The following is a 17,190-nucleotide window of genomic DNA, read 5'->3' on the forward strand; positions in this document are numbered from 1 at the left end:
AAATATCCAGATCCAAAATCATTAATAAAGTTCAAGATTTTGTGAAGATAATGCTGCAATTTCCTGTCAAAAAATTCCAAAGATCCTGTTTTGGCATTTACAAGGGCTTTTGCATCCGAGTTAAATGGTGAGACTGGACCACCCATGATACTTGAAAGAAGCTTTGAAGAACTGCGATACATTCAACTTCCATGGGGCGGCTGAAAACATTAGAAACTATGGCACCCAGAGCATATAAAAAATTTAAGTCGTTATCCAAAATATTTAGACCAAAAGAACCTTGATTATTCATTCATGAGGGTACCACCATCACAAATAATATAGAGGGCCGGAGCATAAGTCCTTACAGACAACATCACTGTGATGTTGGGGAATTGTCATAAGGGAATGCGAGTTGGGAGATAAGGCATTACACTCATTAAGCAATAAATCAAGCCACAATATGTGGATTTATCTCCTGGTCGTCAGCATTCTTGTCTTTTCACTTCTTTTTCAATTTTGCTGAAGAGAGGACTTCATCATGGGGAAGTGCATGCCAAGTTGCCAACTTAAAAGAAGAGTTTGAAAAGCCTAAAGCTATACTGGTAATATTGGGCCAACTTTGCTATACCATCTCAGCTTGCACATTGTATCATAAATGGATCTGGATTTGAAATATGAGGATGGTAAAAACAACAATAATATATCAATAAATAATAATTTAAGGGTTCTTATCATAGCCTATGTAACAAAGACGAATAATTTAAGCATTTGGGAAATGTTAGATTTGTCGATTTTCAACAAAAAAAGCCTTAACCTCAAATCTTCTTACTTGTAGGTTATATAAATGTTGTTAACTTGTGTTTGAACTAAACAGTTAATTGTTTAATATCACCTAGATAAATCTCTGAGCAAACCATTGTTACAAAATGTTATTGACTTAGTCAACAATCAAATGATCTTACTAGTTAAACTATGGATCTTTTTTATCTCAGGTTAATAAGTCATGATTAAGATTTTCTTCTTTTTATAATGTTAGTCATTTCTCATAGGGTTGTTCATAAGAAGGCCCAACTCGATCAAATCGATCAACCCGGACCGATCTAACCCGAGTTGGTCGAGTTTTCATCAGCACGGGTCGGTTTCGGGTTGTGCAAATTTCTAAACCGATGATTTGGGTTTTCACACAAGAAAACCAAAACCGACCCGAATCGAACCGACTTAGTTCCTAATTCAAACATGAAGTTCCAAAGCCCATTAGGCCACCTAGTTTTTGAATGGTTGCAAGAAACTTTGGATTAATGAACAATTTTTGTGATTAACTTTTCATTTAAATTTTATCATAGGAGATGGCTGAAATGATGTTCAATTTATAACTGTTTTTAAAATTAGCAAGATTTTATCATAGGGATGAACTTAGAACCGAAACCGACCCAACCTGACTCAAACCGACCAGGTCGGTTTTGCTTAACACCGGGTCAGTTTCGGTTTCTATGTCAGGTAACCTGACCCGGTCGGGTCGGTTGGAAAAACCACAGTAAACCGACCCAACCCAACCCGTGAACAACCCTAATTTCTAATAAGGGGTAATTTGGCCCTCCAATGACGTCATGTCACATGGCACTTCCAAACTGTTGCATAATACCTTGACGCCATGTAGGTAGTGATGTGTCCTTACCAAGTCAGTCAGAATCACCTCGTATTCACCTTAAAGTCACCCCGGACACACGTCAGATGTCTTGAGAGTGAATGCCTAGCATCACCTCGCTCAAGGGGAGCACACCTCGGCAGAGCAGACTAGCAACCTCGGCAAGGGCAGGCCTAGGACCTTGGCTATCAAGCACTTATCGACTTGACCGAGGCCTGAGGTGGCAACCTACATGACATGGTGACCGGCTTACACTACGTGGAACTTCTTATCTCCCAGTCCTCTAGGATCACGCCGCCTAACCGATAGAGTTGACTTCTGTGCCACCCGCTTCGGAAATAATCAAATAAGCCTTATTGCTATCCGCGAAAACTACCTATGAAGGTGACAGGCCAATAAGCCACGTACTTTCAAAATTCTTGGACGTGCTACGTGAGGCCCATGCCTATATAAAGGCACCTCCTTCAACCAAAAAAGGTATGTGTGATTGTGCACTCAAACTCTCTTGCTTTCTTCACACTCATAGTTGACTTAAGCATCGAAGTGCCCATCCTAAATAAAACACTCCGGATACTCTGATTATTCTCTTGCAACTCAGCCTATCAGCCTCATCAGCTCGACGTTCGAACTGTCTTCCAGTAGAGAGCTATCAATTTCATCATCATTAATAATAATAACAACAACAACAATTCTCATAACTAAGATTTTATTAATATTAAATCTTGCTCAAATTTTCTATAAATTTTAAATTAACCTTCTACATTCTTATTTTAATTATTAATTGTGTAATGTATTACATCACATACACTTGTTTGATTGGGAAGGAGAAGTGGGTTCAATCGATTTTTATAGCAATGAACAACATGACCCACCTCTAGTGGTACTCGAAAACACAATTTGCCGGTAACTGATGTATTTAATTACTTGTGATTGGGGTGTGCAGGTCGTTGTACATGTCTTGCTTTTCGTGGAATTGCAAATATAGCTGTGGTATAATATAATCTTTTAACCCAGCAAAAAAAAAAAAAAACAGCTGGATTCAAAGCTTCAAGCTAAGGAGGTGTTTGTTTATCTGTCAAATTATGGGTGTTTAAATCATTTCTTTGTGCATACACAAAGACCAAAGTCCCATTGAAATGTTCACTTGTTCAAAAATTTTGTTCTCTTCTGTATACACACTTTTGCTTATCAACGGTAAATGATAAATCTGGATTAGGATCATCTGCCAACGAAACATGTTCCAAACCCCTACTATCAACTTAATCTAACACCACACATCTCACCATGAAATAGGGAGATGCAATGAATGAGATGTGCTGTGTGAAATTATATTGATAGATTGTTGGAATACATTTTATTGGTAGGTGATCTGAAATCAATTGTAGGCAGTATACTGCGCAACAGTCTGCCCCAGTAACATGGAGAGAATTGGTTGCTTAGGCGTCGGCTGTTGCCAGACCTCGATCTCCACTTACACACAGCTCTTGCATATCATCATCACTCGCTCCCGTAGGGAAACGATGTGGTGGAAGTGATGTGGGAGATAGAGGGTGATCCCATGTCTTCCTGTGGCCCCAATTCGTACGATGGGATTCCTACGATGTCTTCTATATTGCCAATGACAAATGGTAAATCATATGTGCGATGTATATGTGATTCTGCATATAATGGGAACACATACTTACTCCATGGAGTCCGAAAAGTCCAATTACATAATTGGATCGGGACTAACCCAAGAGAATCTAATCCATTATGATTTAGTTCGATAAAATTATTTAAATATACATATATTATATAATTACATGTGCACACAAAAACGGACAAACATTAGAGGCTCGAACTGACAAAGAATAGTCCTTGATTCTTTATTCTCACAAGATCTCATTGCCTTTGAGCAACCTAAGGCTGCGGTTGAGCATTTTCCCATTTGTCTTTCATTTTCTATCAGACACAGGTTTGATGAAAACTCTCTTTCTCTTAGGGGTGAGAAAAAATCGATCGAAACCAAATAAAAAAATTGGTTAACTGTATCAGCCGGTTCGGTGTTTTTAAAAAATTAAAGATATGGTTCAATTTTGATTAACCAATATAGAAAACTGGCAGATAATCAAACCGACCGGTATAAATATATTTCTATATTATATATATATATTATATTTTTTATATATTATAAATTAATAAATATGCATTATATATATAAATATATATTATTTATTATTTAAAATATAATATTATATATATATATATATATTTATCATTTTTTATCACATATTTTTATAATATATTGTAAAATTAAAAAACAAAAAAACCGACTAGCCAAACCGATCAACTGGTTAAACAACTGACTTCAATTCGGTTCCAAAAAATTATTTCTTATCAAATGAAACACAACTTTAAGGTATATATGTTGCAGATATAGGTCTGAAATATTGCATATATTTTGGTGTAATCCAGATGGATTGTATAGCCTAAGAGTAGTCCTTGGGTTCTAGAAATGAAAAAAAAAAACTGTTTTTAGGTACAAAATATTACCTTTAGTTACTAATTCTATTTACATTCCAATTATTCATAAATATTTGAGATAATATAAGAAGGCTATTACCCAATGATGGTTCCAACTATCTAAGGGTCTTGAGATGGGTACATTGGGTGTGATCCTAATTGTTGCCATTTTTAGTACAAAGTAACATCCTCAGATAGAATAGAACTTGATGGGTTGAGAACACATGAAGGGCATTCTCCAATTCAACAAGATGATGAAAAAGTGGAGTGCTTCGTCACTGAATCTTTGGGGCTATGGGACTCAGGTTCAACTTCAATCGAGCGTACAAGTTTTAGTAATGTCATATTGCCACAAGATGTTGATCCACTATAGTATGATACTTCTTTCTAAATCATCTTTGATTAACAAGGGTATCAGAGGGAATCTGCTTTCAGTTGAAGCAGTATTGCCGATAATACTCTGCTATGTATTAGGAATGTTTAATTATTAGGTGCATCATATAATTCATTCATGTCGTGTACTCTCTTGTATTTTGTAATATATAATTTAATGGTTTTATAGCTAACCTCTGAGCTATGTGATTTAGGGTGGTACCAAGGTTTAAGCAATGATCTAGATGATTTCAACTGCTTTTAAATGTCAATAGGTGATAATGTATCTATTGACAAATTACCATTCAAAAGAGTAAAAAACAAAAAAAAATAGCAAAGAGTTTCCATGGAATGGAACTCTCTATGTGCTATTTTTACCTACTGTGAGTGAAACTTTGAACGTTGATCGGTATCAAGCTTGTAGTTGGACATCTTCTTTATACCCTTATAATACCTTCCCAAGTTATATGATATTTTACATTGCTATCAAACAAGATCCAAAGGCTTGGGCTTGATGTTTATTTATGATCTTTAGGTTCTGTTCATTTTCCAGTAAGTTATTTATCCAGGTAAATGCAATTATCTGGGTAAGTTTTTTTTGGGAAACACTTACCTGGGTAAGCGCATTTACACATGTTCTTTCATTTCCCAAGTAAATAAGACAATGACCATTTTAGCCATAGAAATATATTATTAAAAGGGGCACTTTTGTCCCATTCAAGTGTTGGTAACTTTCCCCCTATGTTAGAAAATTATTTATCCACCTAGAAGATGGGTATCACTTTCCTGGGTAAATGATATCTAGGAAAATAAACTTTCCCTGATCTCCACATAAAACTGAAACAAGAACATGGAATTCATGGTCAATAGGAACCAAAATCCCATTGATCAACTTTCCCCCTTCTCCAAATCCAAAAAAGAGAGTGCACCCTTAAAGTTCATTTCCAATTGCACTTTAGTGCTTTTGTACCAGCACACTTTGAGCTCACTGTATATAGAGAGCATGGCTTTAGAACCATCGTTGAACTGGATGGTCAGACCATTTGGCCTGGAAGCTGTCCAGCCAGTCAGTTCCATTTCGCCCCTGAACCAGAATCTTGCTAAAAAATGTTGACTTGACCTGTGACCCGCTGACTCGGATAATTGATCGGTTGATCCATTTGATTCAGGTAATGGTTTTTAGCTGTTTTTATATTTTAAAATTGAATGGATCATCTGTTCAAACCGTACAGCTAAACCAGTGGCCAAAGCGGTTCTGATTCTAAATTGATTTTTAAAACATTGATAGAGAGAACAAGTTGGGTACCAAATTTAAAGAACATACACTATATTGGGCCCAGGCTTCCGGAATTGGCCCATTCAAATCTGGCCTCACCGCCGGTCTGTTTGATTTTGGCTGGCTTGGTTCCATCCCACAGGCTTATAGAGATATCCAGCTAGGCCCCCTCTGATATATATTTTTGGATTTTTAAGGCCATTCGGTCTTGTATGAATTTATTATACAAGTATACGTGTTATATGCACACAAAGATATACATAACATATTTAATAGAGGAAAGAGAACTCCATGGACAGAACACAGATCTAGCCTGAGTAGTGAATATCCCTTGAACTTCAAATGAATGAGCGCACTTCTTGCTTTATTTCATGGAGATATTCTCGATGTAAGGTTATAATGGGTGTTCGAACGGGTTTTGTATTGACTGAATGTGATTTCAAATGAAGCTATGGCTGTCAATGATTTGGGCGGACCCAAGAACAATGATAGAGAGAACAAGTTGAATGATCGTTACCGTCCAAACAATTAGATTCCTTTTGGCTAAATATATATGGTAAACAGTCTGGAAGAAAAACTTTCGGCATCATACATTAATTGACATCTCTACGAATCATTGCCGTCCATTGCTTTTATGGCATCACATCCTGATCAGACTGGATTGGTTTATTCGGTGAAGCGGATACACTTCTCTGGCTTTGGAGTATGTGTGTGGCAACTAGCCACTCACTAATCAGACCGGATTTCGGTCGGATGGACAGGTGGTCCGACCAATTGATTGCCCTACCACCGCCTTCTCTTAAAAAGTTGTTCCAAGGTAACGATTCCACGGTCATCTTCTTCCTTCCAACACTAAAACCGTGAGGAACTCTGAAAACCCTATAAAGAAGGAACATTCCTGGGTCCTGAGGCTTTCTCTACTTTATCCCAAGGTGTTACGATGACCCAAAAGGCCAATCTCTTCAAAGGACAGCAGAAGAAGAAGACAATTCCTCCAAATCGCCATGGCAAAGCCGCTGTCACTCGCAAAGGTAAACTACACCATCTATTTTTCCATCCCCATCTCTGTTGTTCTCTTTCAGCTTATCATTTTCTTACTTTTCAGGGAAGAAATCTGTGAAGCCATCAAAGGTTACTAAGGATATGGATGCTGATCGGGTAATCTCTCTCTCTCTCTCTCTCTCTCTCTCTCTCTCTCTCTCCCTCTCTCTCTTCTGCGACCAGAAATGTAAATCCAAACTTATAACGAGCTCTTCTTAACTAGCAGATGCCTTGTACCTGTGAAAAGGTATCTACTAATTTGCTAGACGTATTGAAATTAAGTTTCTGAGAAAAAGTGTTTTATTTGTTTTTTTGACGCCCTGAGAAAAAGGGTTTAAGTTTTATTCTTTTGTTCTAAGTAAATGCTACTCATGTCATGGTCTGTCCCGTTATATTTCCTAGTAGACTCGATGCCACATTCCAAGAAATGTTTGCAACAAAATTTTTTGGCCATTAAGTACAGTTTCTACAAATGTTTAGGTTGAATCTTGCACATAATGCACTCCTTAATTACGGTTTCCACTAATATTTAGGTTGAATTTTTTACGTCATACACACCTTTTGGCATTCCAACAGATTTATTAGCTCAGACCACTTTCCTTCCTTCAGATGATACAAATGCTTAGGAAGTAATGCATTTACTTCTTGAAGTCACTGGACCATTGTTGCATCATTCCATCTTGGTAGCAAGCCAAATATTTTGGTTCTGAGGCTTGAGTAGAAACCCTTGTGCTTTAAGTAAATAATGGATAGTTCTTCATGGCTTTCTGATGTATTTGCAAAATATTCTAGGTTTTTTACTTCATGATAGTAATGGTAGTATTGGAGAACCAAACCCATAATCATTATCCCAAACTTACATATTTATACTCTAACTTTTATTCATCTAAGCAAATCAAGTTTGGTAATAGTTGGTTAGTACGTTGATTTGCAAATACAGACCTTTTAATTGTTATTAAAGGTGTGATTTGATGGGGTATTATAAAGTTAAACTTTTTAGTGTTGCTTAACTTGTTACTGTCTCTTGTTCCCTAGTTTTTCGACTGTCAACACTCAACATACCATCCTTGCATTTTTTTTTGTTAGAAACCTTGTGATCATCATCAATTGCTGTAATCAGCATGTTACAGGAAGTGTTGTGTCAAGCATCAAATGGTATTCATGTCTTGACATGTCTAGACTTATTTAGTTTGAGAAACTAAGTTGTTGTGGTACCATAATTTCTGTGATCTCCTAGGGACTTCTGTTTTTGATTCATAAGGCATGTATCCTTATGACAAATGGGGTCAATTCAAAAATGTTCATATTTGCATGAGTGCACACTTTACCACAATACCACCTAAACCTCCACTAGAAAGGAAAATTATGGATTCCAAACTTGAGGACTTAACATAACCAATAATTGCATTCTTTGAAGTCTTTGGGAGTGGTGTTCCCTGAACAAAGAAAAGTCCTAATTGAATTAAGGTGTACTGGGGAGGTGTTCCCTAAGAAACTGATGTGAACGCAAAACAATAAGGGTGAACTAGGTGGCTATGCCTTCCTATATCAACCTAAAGGGTGCTAGGCACGGTTCTGTATATCTACACGACAATTTCTTTTTTAGTCAATACAATTTGATTGTTACTGACAAAAATGGTGGTGGACCCTAAATTTTGTATTAGAAATGGATGTGATGGTTATGGTTGGGTGTACAGGGTGAATTAGGTAACCATACAATGATTGATAAACAGAAGTTTAAGAGAGGATAGAATGGAGAAGAGAATGAATGATAAGTTAAGTTGCATATCCTAGAATTATAGCCTTCTTAGCCTCACCTGTCCTTCAATTTGGAGTATTACTATGAGATTTCCAAATATTAAATGGTTAATGGAGTTTCTCCATTAAAGGAACAAACAAGTGCTAGAGTTGACCAGTGCTAGTTGTTTTTTCTCCCTTCCTCTGCCCCCTTGTTGCCTTTCATTTATTATAAATTAAAGTTAGATGGTTTTATATAGAGGGTACAGAGTAATGCTTATAACTTACAAGTAATAAATAATAACTAATTGATGGAAATTGATGGCAGTCCTTCTCATGCTAATGAGGTTAGGTGCTGTGGTTCTCCACTTAACCATCCTTCTTTCCCTGGGTACGTGGCCAAATAAAATAGTTATTGGCATTGGCCTAGGTATGGATGTCTCCCTGGGACTAGGCCTGGGTTCAAGTATTTAGATATTTTATTTTTAATAATTAAATATTTGGCCTATTTTGGACTTGGTAATGGGCTTTGATTGCCTGTTAGCCCGTTTTGTAAGTCTTGCTATTGATCTATTCTCTTCTCTTTAAGCCCCATGCAGCATGAAGTGGTTCTGTTGAGTTGGAATTATTGACATGTCTTGTAGAGTTCCTTGTCATGTTGTGCAATAAACATTGTGATCCATATGCAATCAGAAAACAGTTGCCCTTTGAATTTTATCAGTAACTGAAAAATACTCATTTAAAATAAAAAGGAAATTAAAAGGAATAGAGGAAGAGAAGTTAACTGCATCAGCTATTCCTTAAAACAAATCACTCCTCATAACACCACTCCTTGCAGAGCTATTGATAAGTTAAATGGTAGTTGAAGTTCTTTTAGGAAGGCTGGCATTTTAGTTCAGATGTAGTCCCCTTCTCCTCTGAAAGGGGCAGGGAAGATGAAGGGCTTATTTTGTACCCCTCATCTCAAGCTTTAGCTTTTAAGGACATTGTTTCTTAATGAACGGTACGAAATATATCCATCGCAATTTTGTAAAATAATATTATGGGTGTCTATGATTGACAGATTCACCACCAACTTTGCTGATACATTTTATTACATTGTCCATGATGTTTGCAAAATTTTGAGCATAGCAGTCCACATGAGTCATACCATGTTAGTGGGGATGGGAGCCAAATTTTCCTTTTTTTTTGTCATTAAAACATTAGAAACTGAAATCAATTTCTGTTAATATCTCTTCCATATTTTGATTGAAATTGATCATATCAAAAAATTCCATGGGAATCATAGCTTAGCCAGTAAATTTAATTTCTATCCCTTTAGACTTAGGATTCCTGTTTCAATAGTCTCGAGACAGAGTATTTGTTTTCCTTCATCTCCTTTTTAGTTGCCATGCTATATGAATTCCAGAAAAGTGCAGTCGAGGGGACTCACTGGATATTGACTGAAAGATACACCCTTGTATTTTTTTGATAATTGAATGATAATTTCATTAATCAAAGAGAATAAACTTTTACAAGCATCCCTTGGAGAGGCACAAGGTGCAGCCTCTCCTAAAAAAATGTTACAGGTATTCAAAAAGAAAGATTACAAAGCTGCCCAAAATAACATTTCCCTAGAAGACCTTTGTAAAGGTGCACCCTTGTTGGCACATCTTTGAGATTCTTATCAATAAAACTCATGTCTTTCTAGCTGTTTTAGATTTTTAGTGATTCTTCTCAATAGAATGGGGCATTCTTTTTGTAACCTTTTACAACTATTACTTAGAGTGCATATGAATTCTTTACAATGATGTTATTCCTAAGCCAAACATTCTTTTTGTGTACAAACTAAGTACTGACATATAAATAGCAGTTTTTTTGCCTCATTTATTTAGTTTTCTTTTCTGATTTATAATGGCTTCAATGCTTGCATTTTGAGTAGTTTGAGATGGTTAAAGTGAAAGACTGGAAAGTATGTTCCAGATCATAGGATGTTACCTTCTTAGATGTTGTTTGTCTACTAGTTAACATTTTCTTTGTCAACCGTAAGTGGTATATTGATAATAACCATGCAACATAGGGGCCAGAGCCCCAGGGTATAAACAATGTATACATAGTTAAGAGAATAAACCTTATCCCTTGTTATTATAGGATGACTTTGGTGGTTGCGACACAAAGCAACTTAGTATGTTGGTTTTGGTTGGTTGATGTGCACGTGGGCAGCCACCTATGCATTCTGGTGGGTAGTGGGCTAGTGGCTGCTTGCATATTAGCAGCAAAGGCAGTATCACAGGGTGGTGGGGGGGGGTGTTAGTTGTAGGCTACCTTCAATTGTATAAGAAGGGATTGCTGTCTTATTTCTGAATTCATTCAGTTAGGGGTATGAAAGAAAGTGAAGAAATCCCTTTATGTTATCAATGTTATTCACTAAATGTATACTTGGTAGCTCTCTGGACTGCATTACTGGAATACTGGTGGCTAATTTGGTCTTTACCATAGACTTTATATGGTAAAGCTGAATTAACTATTAAACAGAGTGGCTATAAAGGATCATAATTCATAAAAGAAGGCCATTACTCATTGCTGGCCCAGATATCAGGGTCTTGGGAGGGGTGGAATGTACATGGACCCAACCCTCGGCATTTTTTGCACTAATTGGCTGTTTTCAGATTTGAACGGGTTCTCACACTTGTCAGTTCAACGTTTTACCATTGCTTTGCACAATTCTCAGAGAACCATTTTGCATCAGTCTACTATCCCGACCCTTGTATCCTCTTGGTCTTAGTAGATAGTATATCATAGTAACTAGTGGTCTGGGCTTGTCTTCTTGTTGTTTGTATGCTCAGTGATGCCACACTATCTTAAGGTGATCTCCATTAATCTATTTAGTTCAGTATATTTCTTTATAATTTGATTTTATTACTTATGAAATATCTTATCATTTGTTAGTTTGTTTCAGTTAATGGTAGATAGTAACTAGTGGCTGGTATTATTTTGGCTATTCATGCATCGCCATGGCTATTTTTGGAATGGGAAGAGCTCCAATGTTTATTACTTTTCAGTTTTTGGATTATGAAATGGGAAAGGTCCACAAAGCTGTACGTCTTTGTTTCTAATTTTTCTGTCATATAGTTTGTTTGCAGCACTGATAAATTATTATTTTCTATGTTATGATTCCAGGAGTTAACTAAGTTCATAAACCATTGCAATGAGGTGAAGGCTGCCACTGTTGCTAACAAAGAAGGTGGGCAGCTTAGCATTGTAAAATCACCACCAGAATCTACAAGTGGTTCAAAAAAATAATAGATGCTTGGACTGCAGATAGTAAATATAGAAAAGCACATATAACGTGGCGGCATGTGGTGTAAATTAGCCTTCAAAGTGATGAGTCATCTAGGAAGTAGAAATCCATTTTGATTGCCTTTCGTTCTCTTGGTATTATCTAAGAATTTTGATGTTCAATGCTTGTGAATCCTGCAAGAAAAAACACATTGAGTTTTTGTGTTAGTGGAGCTTGAAGAAATGTAGTGTTTTGCATTGTCCCAGCTTTTACCAGCTACTGCCTTTTTACTGAAGTCAAATTAGTCCTAGAACCTCGGCATGGTGAAACACCCCATGAAACCAAGATGTTAATCACTGGAGATCCTGAACTAAAACAGGTCAATATCATGAATTCAGGATCCAGGAAGAAATAGTTCCGGAGTCAGCTTAACATTTAATAAATGTTAATTCTAACTGGAAAGTGGAAACCATGGCAATTGTCGAGGTTCCATAATGTCACGACCATAATTTTGATATTCTAGAGCTTGAGGAGCAATTCTGGCCATATGGGTGTGGTAAAAACGTGTGGCATACTGGCATATTGTTGCCCAGAACATTAGAGATGGTGTATATCATCAGGACTAGACCTGTTTATGGGCTGGGTTGGGTTTTTACTCTTCATTAATGAAAATTTGTTAGGCCCGAGCCTGAGCTTAGCCTGACCAACGAGCCTTTAACTTGGGCCCGAGCCTGGCCCTAATAAAAAGCTCGAAGCCCGTTTGTGTTCGCTAGTGATTGTGTTTGTCAGAACTGAGTTCGTGGTGACTGTGGTCTGTGAGTTGCGACCTGCGATTCTAAGTTTAACAGTGATCAGTTTGTGTCTGAGAGAGAGAGAGAGAGAAGAAGAGAAGTGTGAGGACTCACCGTCGGAGTTGTTGTGCCGGTGAACGTTTGTTACCTCGTCGGTTGTGTGGCTGCCTGAGAGTGTGAGGATGAGAACTGTGGAGGATGTGGAGAAGAATGGTTCTGTTGGAAAAAGAAAGGAAAGAGGCAAAGAGGTGAAAAAAAGAGGGTATTCGACTAGGGTTTTTAGGTTTAATTATAGGTTGGGCTGGGCTAGGCTATTTTGGAAAATCCCAAGCCCGGCTCGAATTTATTGCGGGTTGGGATTTTTGGCCCGAGGTTAAGCCTGCGGGCCCATATGCGTGTTCAAGCCCGTCCGGGGACCGGGCTAGATCGATTCAGCCCGTCGGACCACCCGGCCCATGAACAGGTCTAATTAGGACTAAGCCATGGCTAACATGGCTTGTCACCATCCATAATTGCTCTAATAGCATTCAATTCGGCCATTGCCTTTAATGCTTTGGTTCATCAAAGAAATGCAGCTATTGTAGATTTGTAAGGATACGAAGCAAAAAGAAACGCTCAATTTAAATTCTTAGGCTGAGTTTGGAAGGAATACAAATGCAAATATGTAGCGTAAATACTAAATACATACAAAATAATACAAAATACAAGGTTTTGCACTCTACATCTTTGTATTTGTACTCCAATCAAACTCAGCTTAATAGCTTCCTATTTATTCATGTGCTCTGTTTTAGTTGGGTACAAAACAAAGCTGGGACTTTGAAGCATGGTTTTCAAAACTGGACTGGACCCTGGATTAGATGGTCGGATCGGAAAACTGGGTCTGACCGATTCCGTTTTCCTCAAAAACCGGATTTTCTCCCAAAACCGTTGATTTTAGTCAGCGAACCGCTGAATCGGGCGGTTAATCATTCGAATCGTTTCAACAGTTTTAACCGCTTATTATTTATTTTTTATTTTTTTGTCAAAATGGGTTGAGCATTCGGTTCAAACAATCGGACTATTCAACCCAGTAATCAAACCCCTGACCGGTTCGATTTTAAAAACCTTTCTTTGAAGTGAGCCTGATCTCTTATTTTATTCTCATCTTTTATTTTCTTTTCTTTTCCTCCTTTTTTATCCTTTCTTTTCTTATTTCGATCTCATTTTCTGGAAGCAATAGGACAAACAACTCAACGATATGAATTATCTTGTTAAAAACAAATTCATAAATATTGGTAAACACCCATTTAAGAAGTAAAGTTGGAATCTGGGTTCTTAAAAGGGAAATTTCCTTGTCTTGTATGAAAAACACAAAGTAGGATGCTAGGGTTGCGTATAGGCCATATCTATGATGTCGAAAAGATATGATACCGGAACAACTGTGACCGATCAAAACCCCCCATGAATAGCCCTCAGGACAAGTGATCTGTTTTTTAGTCAAAATTAGGCAACTCATGGTCTGACGTGGCTAAATTAATAATATTCACCGGGCAGATCATTTCAAAATTGCTCATATTGAATTGTTGGGTGACATCTGGTTAATAGGAGATTGAGGTTGAACACGGATGACTCATCCATGTAGAACGTTCCTAGTTTCCTTTTTTTTTTTTCAGGTGGGGATTTAAATAAGGTTATATTTCACATGCAAAAGATGGACTTAGTTCCGCATCATACATCTCATTATCATCATCCATGCCTTATTCCATTATATGGGGTTTGTTGGCCACATGAATCCTGTTTCATCAATCTGTTTTATTTAAAACTCCACATCATACCATCTGATTCACGTGAAAATTAAGGTGTGGTTACCATCAGAAGTGATGACTCCACATCAATCTGTTTTACCATTGAGGTGTGATGACTCTTGGCCTTCATCTCTCCTCAATATACTATGTATATAGAGATTACTAGTCCGTAACTCTTGGATGTAAGAAGCATGCAAAAATGCTGAGAACACGGCATCCAGATGCACATTGGGAATCTATCTTGTACTTATATGTTAAATTCATAGAAGGGTGTTCTCATGGATGCCATTCTTTCGGCATGTTTGTATGTGTTTCGCTTTCAGGAAATCCCATCTTATAAATTATGATTTTGTCAAAATCTTCTCTCTCTCTTTCTCTCATTAGGAAAACATGAAAAAGCAGAGTACACCGAAAAGTATAATAAACTGTGAATAATGTTATTAAACAAGTGAGTTTATGCAATTCTTAGTTCTCCCAAAAACAAAATTAAATGAGACCCAATAATTTCCTGAAATGTCCAATTCTTGTCTTAGTATATCCTTCCATGGATGCTAGTTTAGGACAAAGTTTACAAGAGTTGCTCAAACTCACTGTTTATACTTAGAATTATTTCTCTAAAAATAAAAAGGACCCTTGATTAGTGATGTTGAACTCTCTGTGATTGGCTAAAGTGAAACATGTAGAAGTCAAATTCACATCTTGTAGGGAAGTCTCCAAAGATGAAAAAGCAGCCTACACCTAGATGCACAAATTCTGTGCAACTTCTATGGTGCAAGTTACCATCAGAAGCCCCTCCCCAGACATGGGGGATTGAGACTTGAGAGGATAAACAGCAGAATATTGTCTTCTCCTTTTTGTATGTGCTACTTCAAGCTCCTTCCCAGAGACACATGGACACATGGAGATTCTGGCCGACAGTTGATTAAAATGGGATTCTTATCCCAAAACAGCATTTGGCAGCCTCTGATTTGTCAAAACAAGAGAACTAGTATTGCCACTCCTCAGCTTTAGGAGTGGTCACGAGTCGAGCTTCTCACAAGTTATTCAAGCTCGGCTCGTGAAAAGTTTGGCTTGGTTCGGTTTAAATCGAGCTTCGAGTCAACCTCGAGCCTAATATATAGGCTTGCTTGATAGTTGAGTTGAGCTCGAGCCTAGTGAAGTTTGGCTCATGAGGCTTGTCAGCCTAATATAATAAATAAATATTTTTTATTATATACATATATACATATACATATAAATATATATAATAAATATTTTTTATTTTATATAATAATATTTTTATTTTTTATGTATAATAGTAAATAATTTTTATAATTCTTATTTTTTTGTATGCAAAATAAAAACATTTTTATACATTTATTTTTTATTTTTTATATGTATAATAAGAAATAATTTTTACAATTCTTAAATTTTTATATGCAAGATAAAAAATATTTTTATATGTATCTTTTTTATTCTTTTAAAAAAATTGGCTTGCAGTCAAGCTCGAATTTGCGAGCTTTGAACCAAGCCCAGCTCAAGCTCAAGTTTTTAGTTCGAATCAAGCTTGAGCCTAACATAGTTTGAGTGAACCAAGCTTGAATAGCCAAATATTCAGCTTAACTCGGCTCAAATCCACCCCTACTCAGCTTTCTTTGAACAGAGACCTAACTAGCTCCAACCTCCAAGGGGTCCACTGCAAAAATTTTACCAAGAAAACACAAACACCCAACAAGAGTGAGACCGTGAAAGTAGAGTATACATGTTTAGCAAGGATAAGGAAATTAGAAAACATATCCAAGGTAAATTAATTGAAACTTGATGAGGGGTAATTTGGTCATTCAATGATATCCTGATACCTGACATTGTAGAATTGCAGAATGACACCTTGGCACCATGAAAACAGACCGCAGGAGCATCTCGGACACTTCACAACTACACCGATGACCTCAATACCACCCCAGTAGGTCGAACTATAACAGCTAGGCAAGACCTTAGGTTGGCATAAGAGGTGACTTGCCTCCACCAATCTGACCTAACTCTGGTTAGCGACATGTTTGAACTCTAACATGCCTAGTGACCTCCCCTTTAAGTGGATTATTGCCTCCGAATTCTCCGGGATCACGACACCACGTTGGAAGAGCTGGTTATCACCTCGCCTTCTTTGGACGGGATTGGATAAACATTACTTGCTTACACAGAGTCCACCTCCAGGCATAAAACCACCTCCAAACCAAACGGGCTGGAGATCCCGGATGTGTTTTGTGAGGCTCAAGGCAGTTCACCTATATAAGGGCCTCACGACCCTCACCTCCAATCTCATAAGGTACACATGATTTAACACTCAAGCTCTCTAGCTCTCTCTTGCTGTCTAGCTCTCAAAAAACTCCACACTGGGTAAAGTAGCCCGGATACTCTGATCTTTTCTCTCTTTCCTTACAACTCGACTAAGCGACCTATCTAGTCCCGTGTCCGAACCGTCCTCTAGTAGGAAGCTACCAAATTATGCACCATCAAAACTGTATGTAATCTATTACTTTTATGTGCATGTTTATCCTTTTGTAAGAGAAGGATTTAGTTGAACCCTATTTCTTAAGCCAGCCCATATGGGCTTAGGATGCATTTGGATAAGCTTTAAGATTTGTGCTTTCAAAGCCTAAAATCATTAAATTCCCAATTTTCACTTTATGCTTGGGCGCATAAAATTGTTTTGGCTTTAGATTGTTATTCTTTTGCAAACAACTCTTACCAAATGTTTAAAATACTTGTTGCCTCAGTTTTGTTTATCACAACCCAAAACTTAGTATCCGTTTGGTGAAAAC

The 17,190-nt window shown here is 37.2% G+C and overlaps 1 protein-coding gene across 1 annotated transcript; it reads left to right on the forward strand.

Annotated features, from left to right (window-relative positions):
* Nucleotides 1–6,587: 6,587 nt before the first annotated feature.
* Nucleotides 6,588–12,089, forward strand: LOC104613407 (2,3-bisphosphoglycerate-dependent phosphoglycerate mutase). The gene is made up of 3 exons (XM_010281201.2): nucleotides 6,588–6,808; nucleotides 6,883–6,935; nucleotides 11,715–12,089. Exons 1-3 carry the CDS (start codon nucleotides 6,718–6,720, stop codon nucleotides 11,835–11,837), a joined length of 267 nt encoding a protein of 88 aa, XP_010279503.1. The 5' UTR covers nucleotides 6,588–6,717; the 3' UTR covers nucleotides 11,838–12,089.
* Nucleotides 12,090–17,190: the final 5,101 nt, after the last annotated feature.

Source organism: Nelumbo nucifera, chromosome 7 (genome assembly GCF_055504915.1).
Source record: "Nelumbo nucifera cultivar China Antique chromosome 7, China Antique-T2T, whole genome shotgun sequence".
NCBI classification, from domain to species: Eukaryota; Viridiplantae; Streptophyta; class Magnoliopsida; order Proteales; family Nelumbonaceae; genus Nelumbo; species Nelumbo nucifera.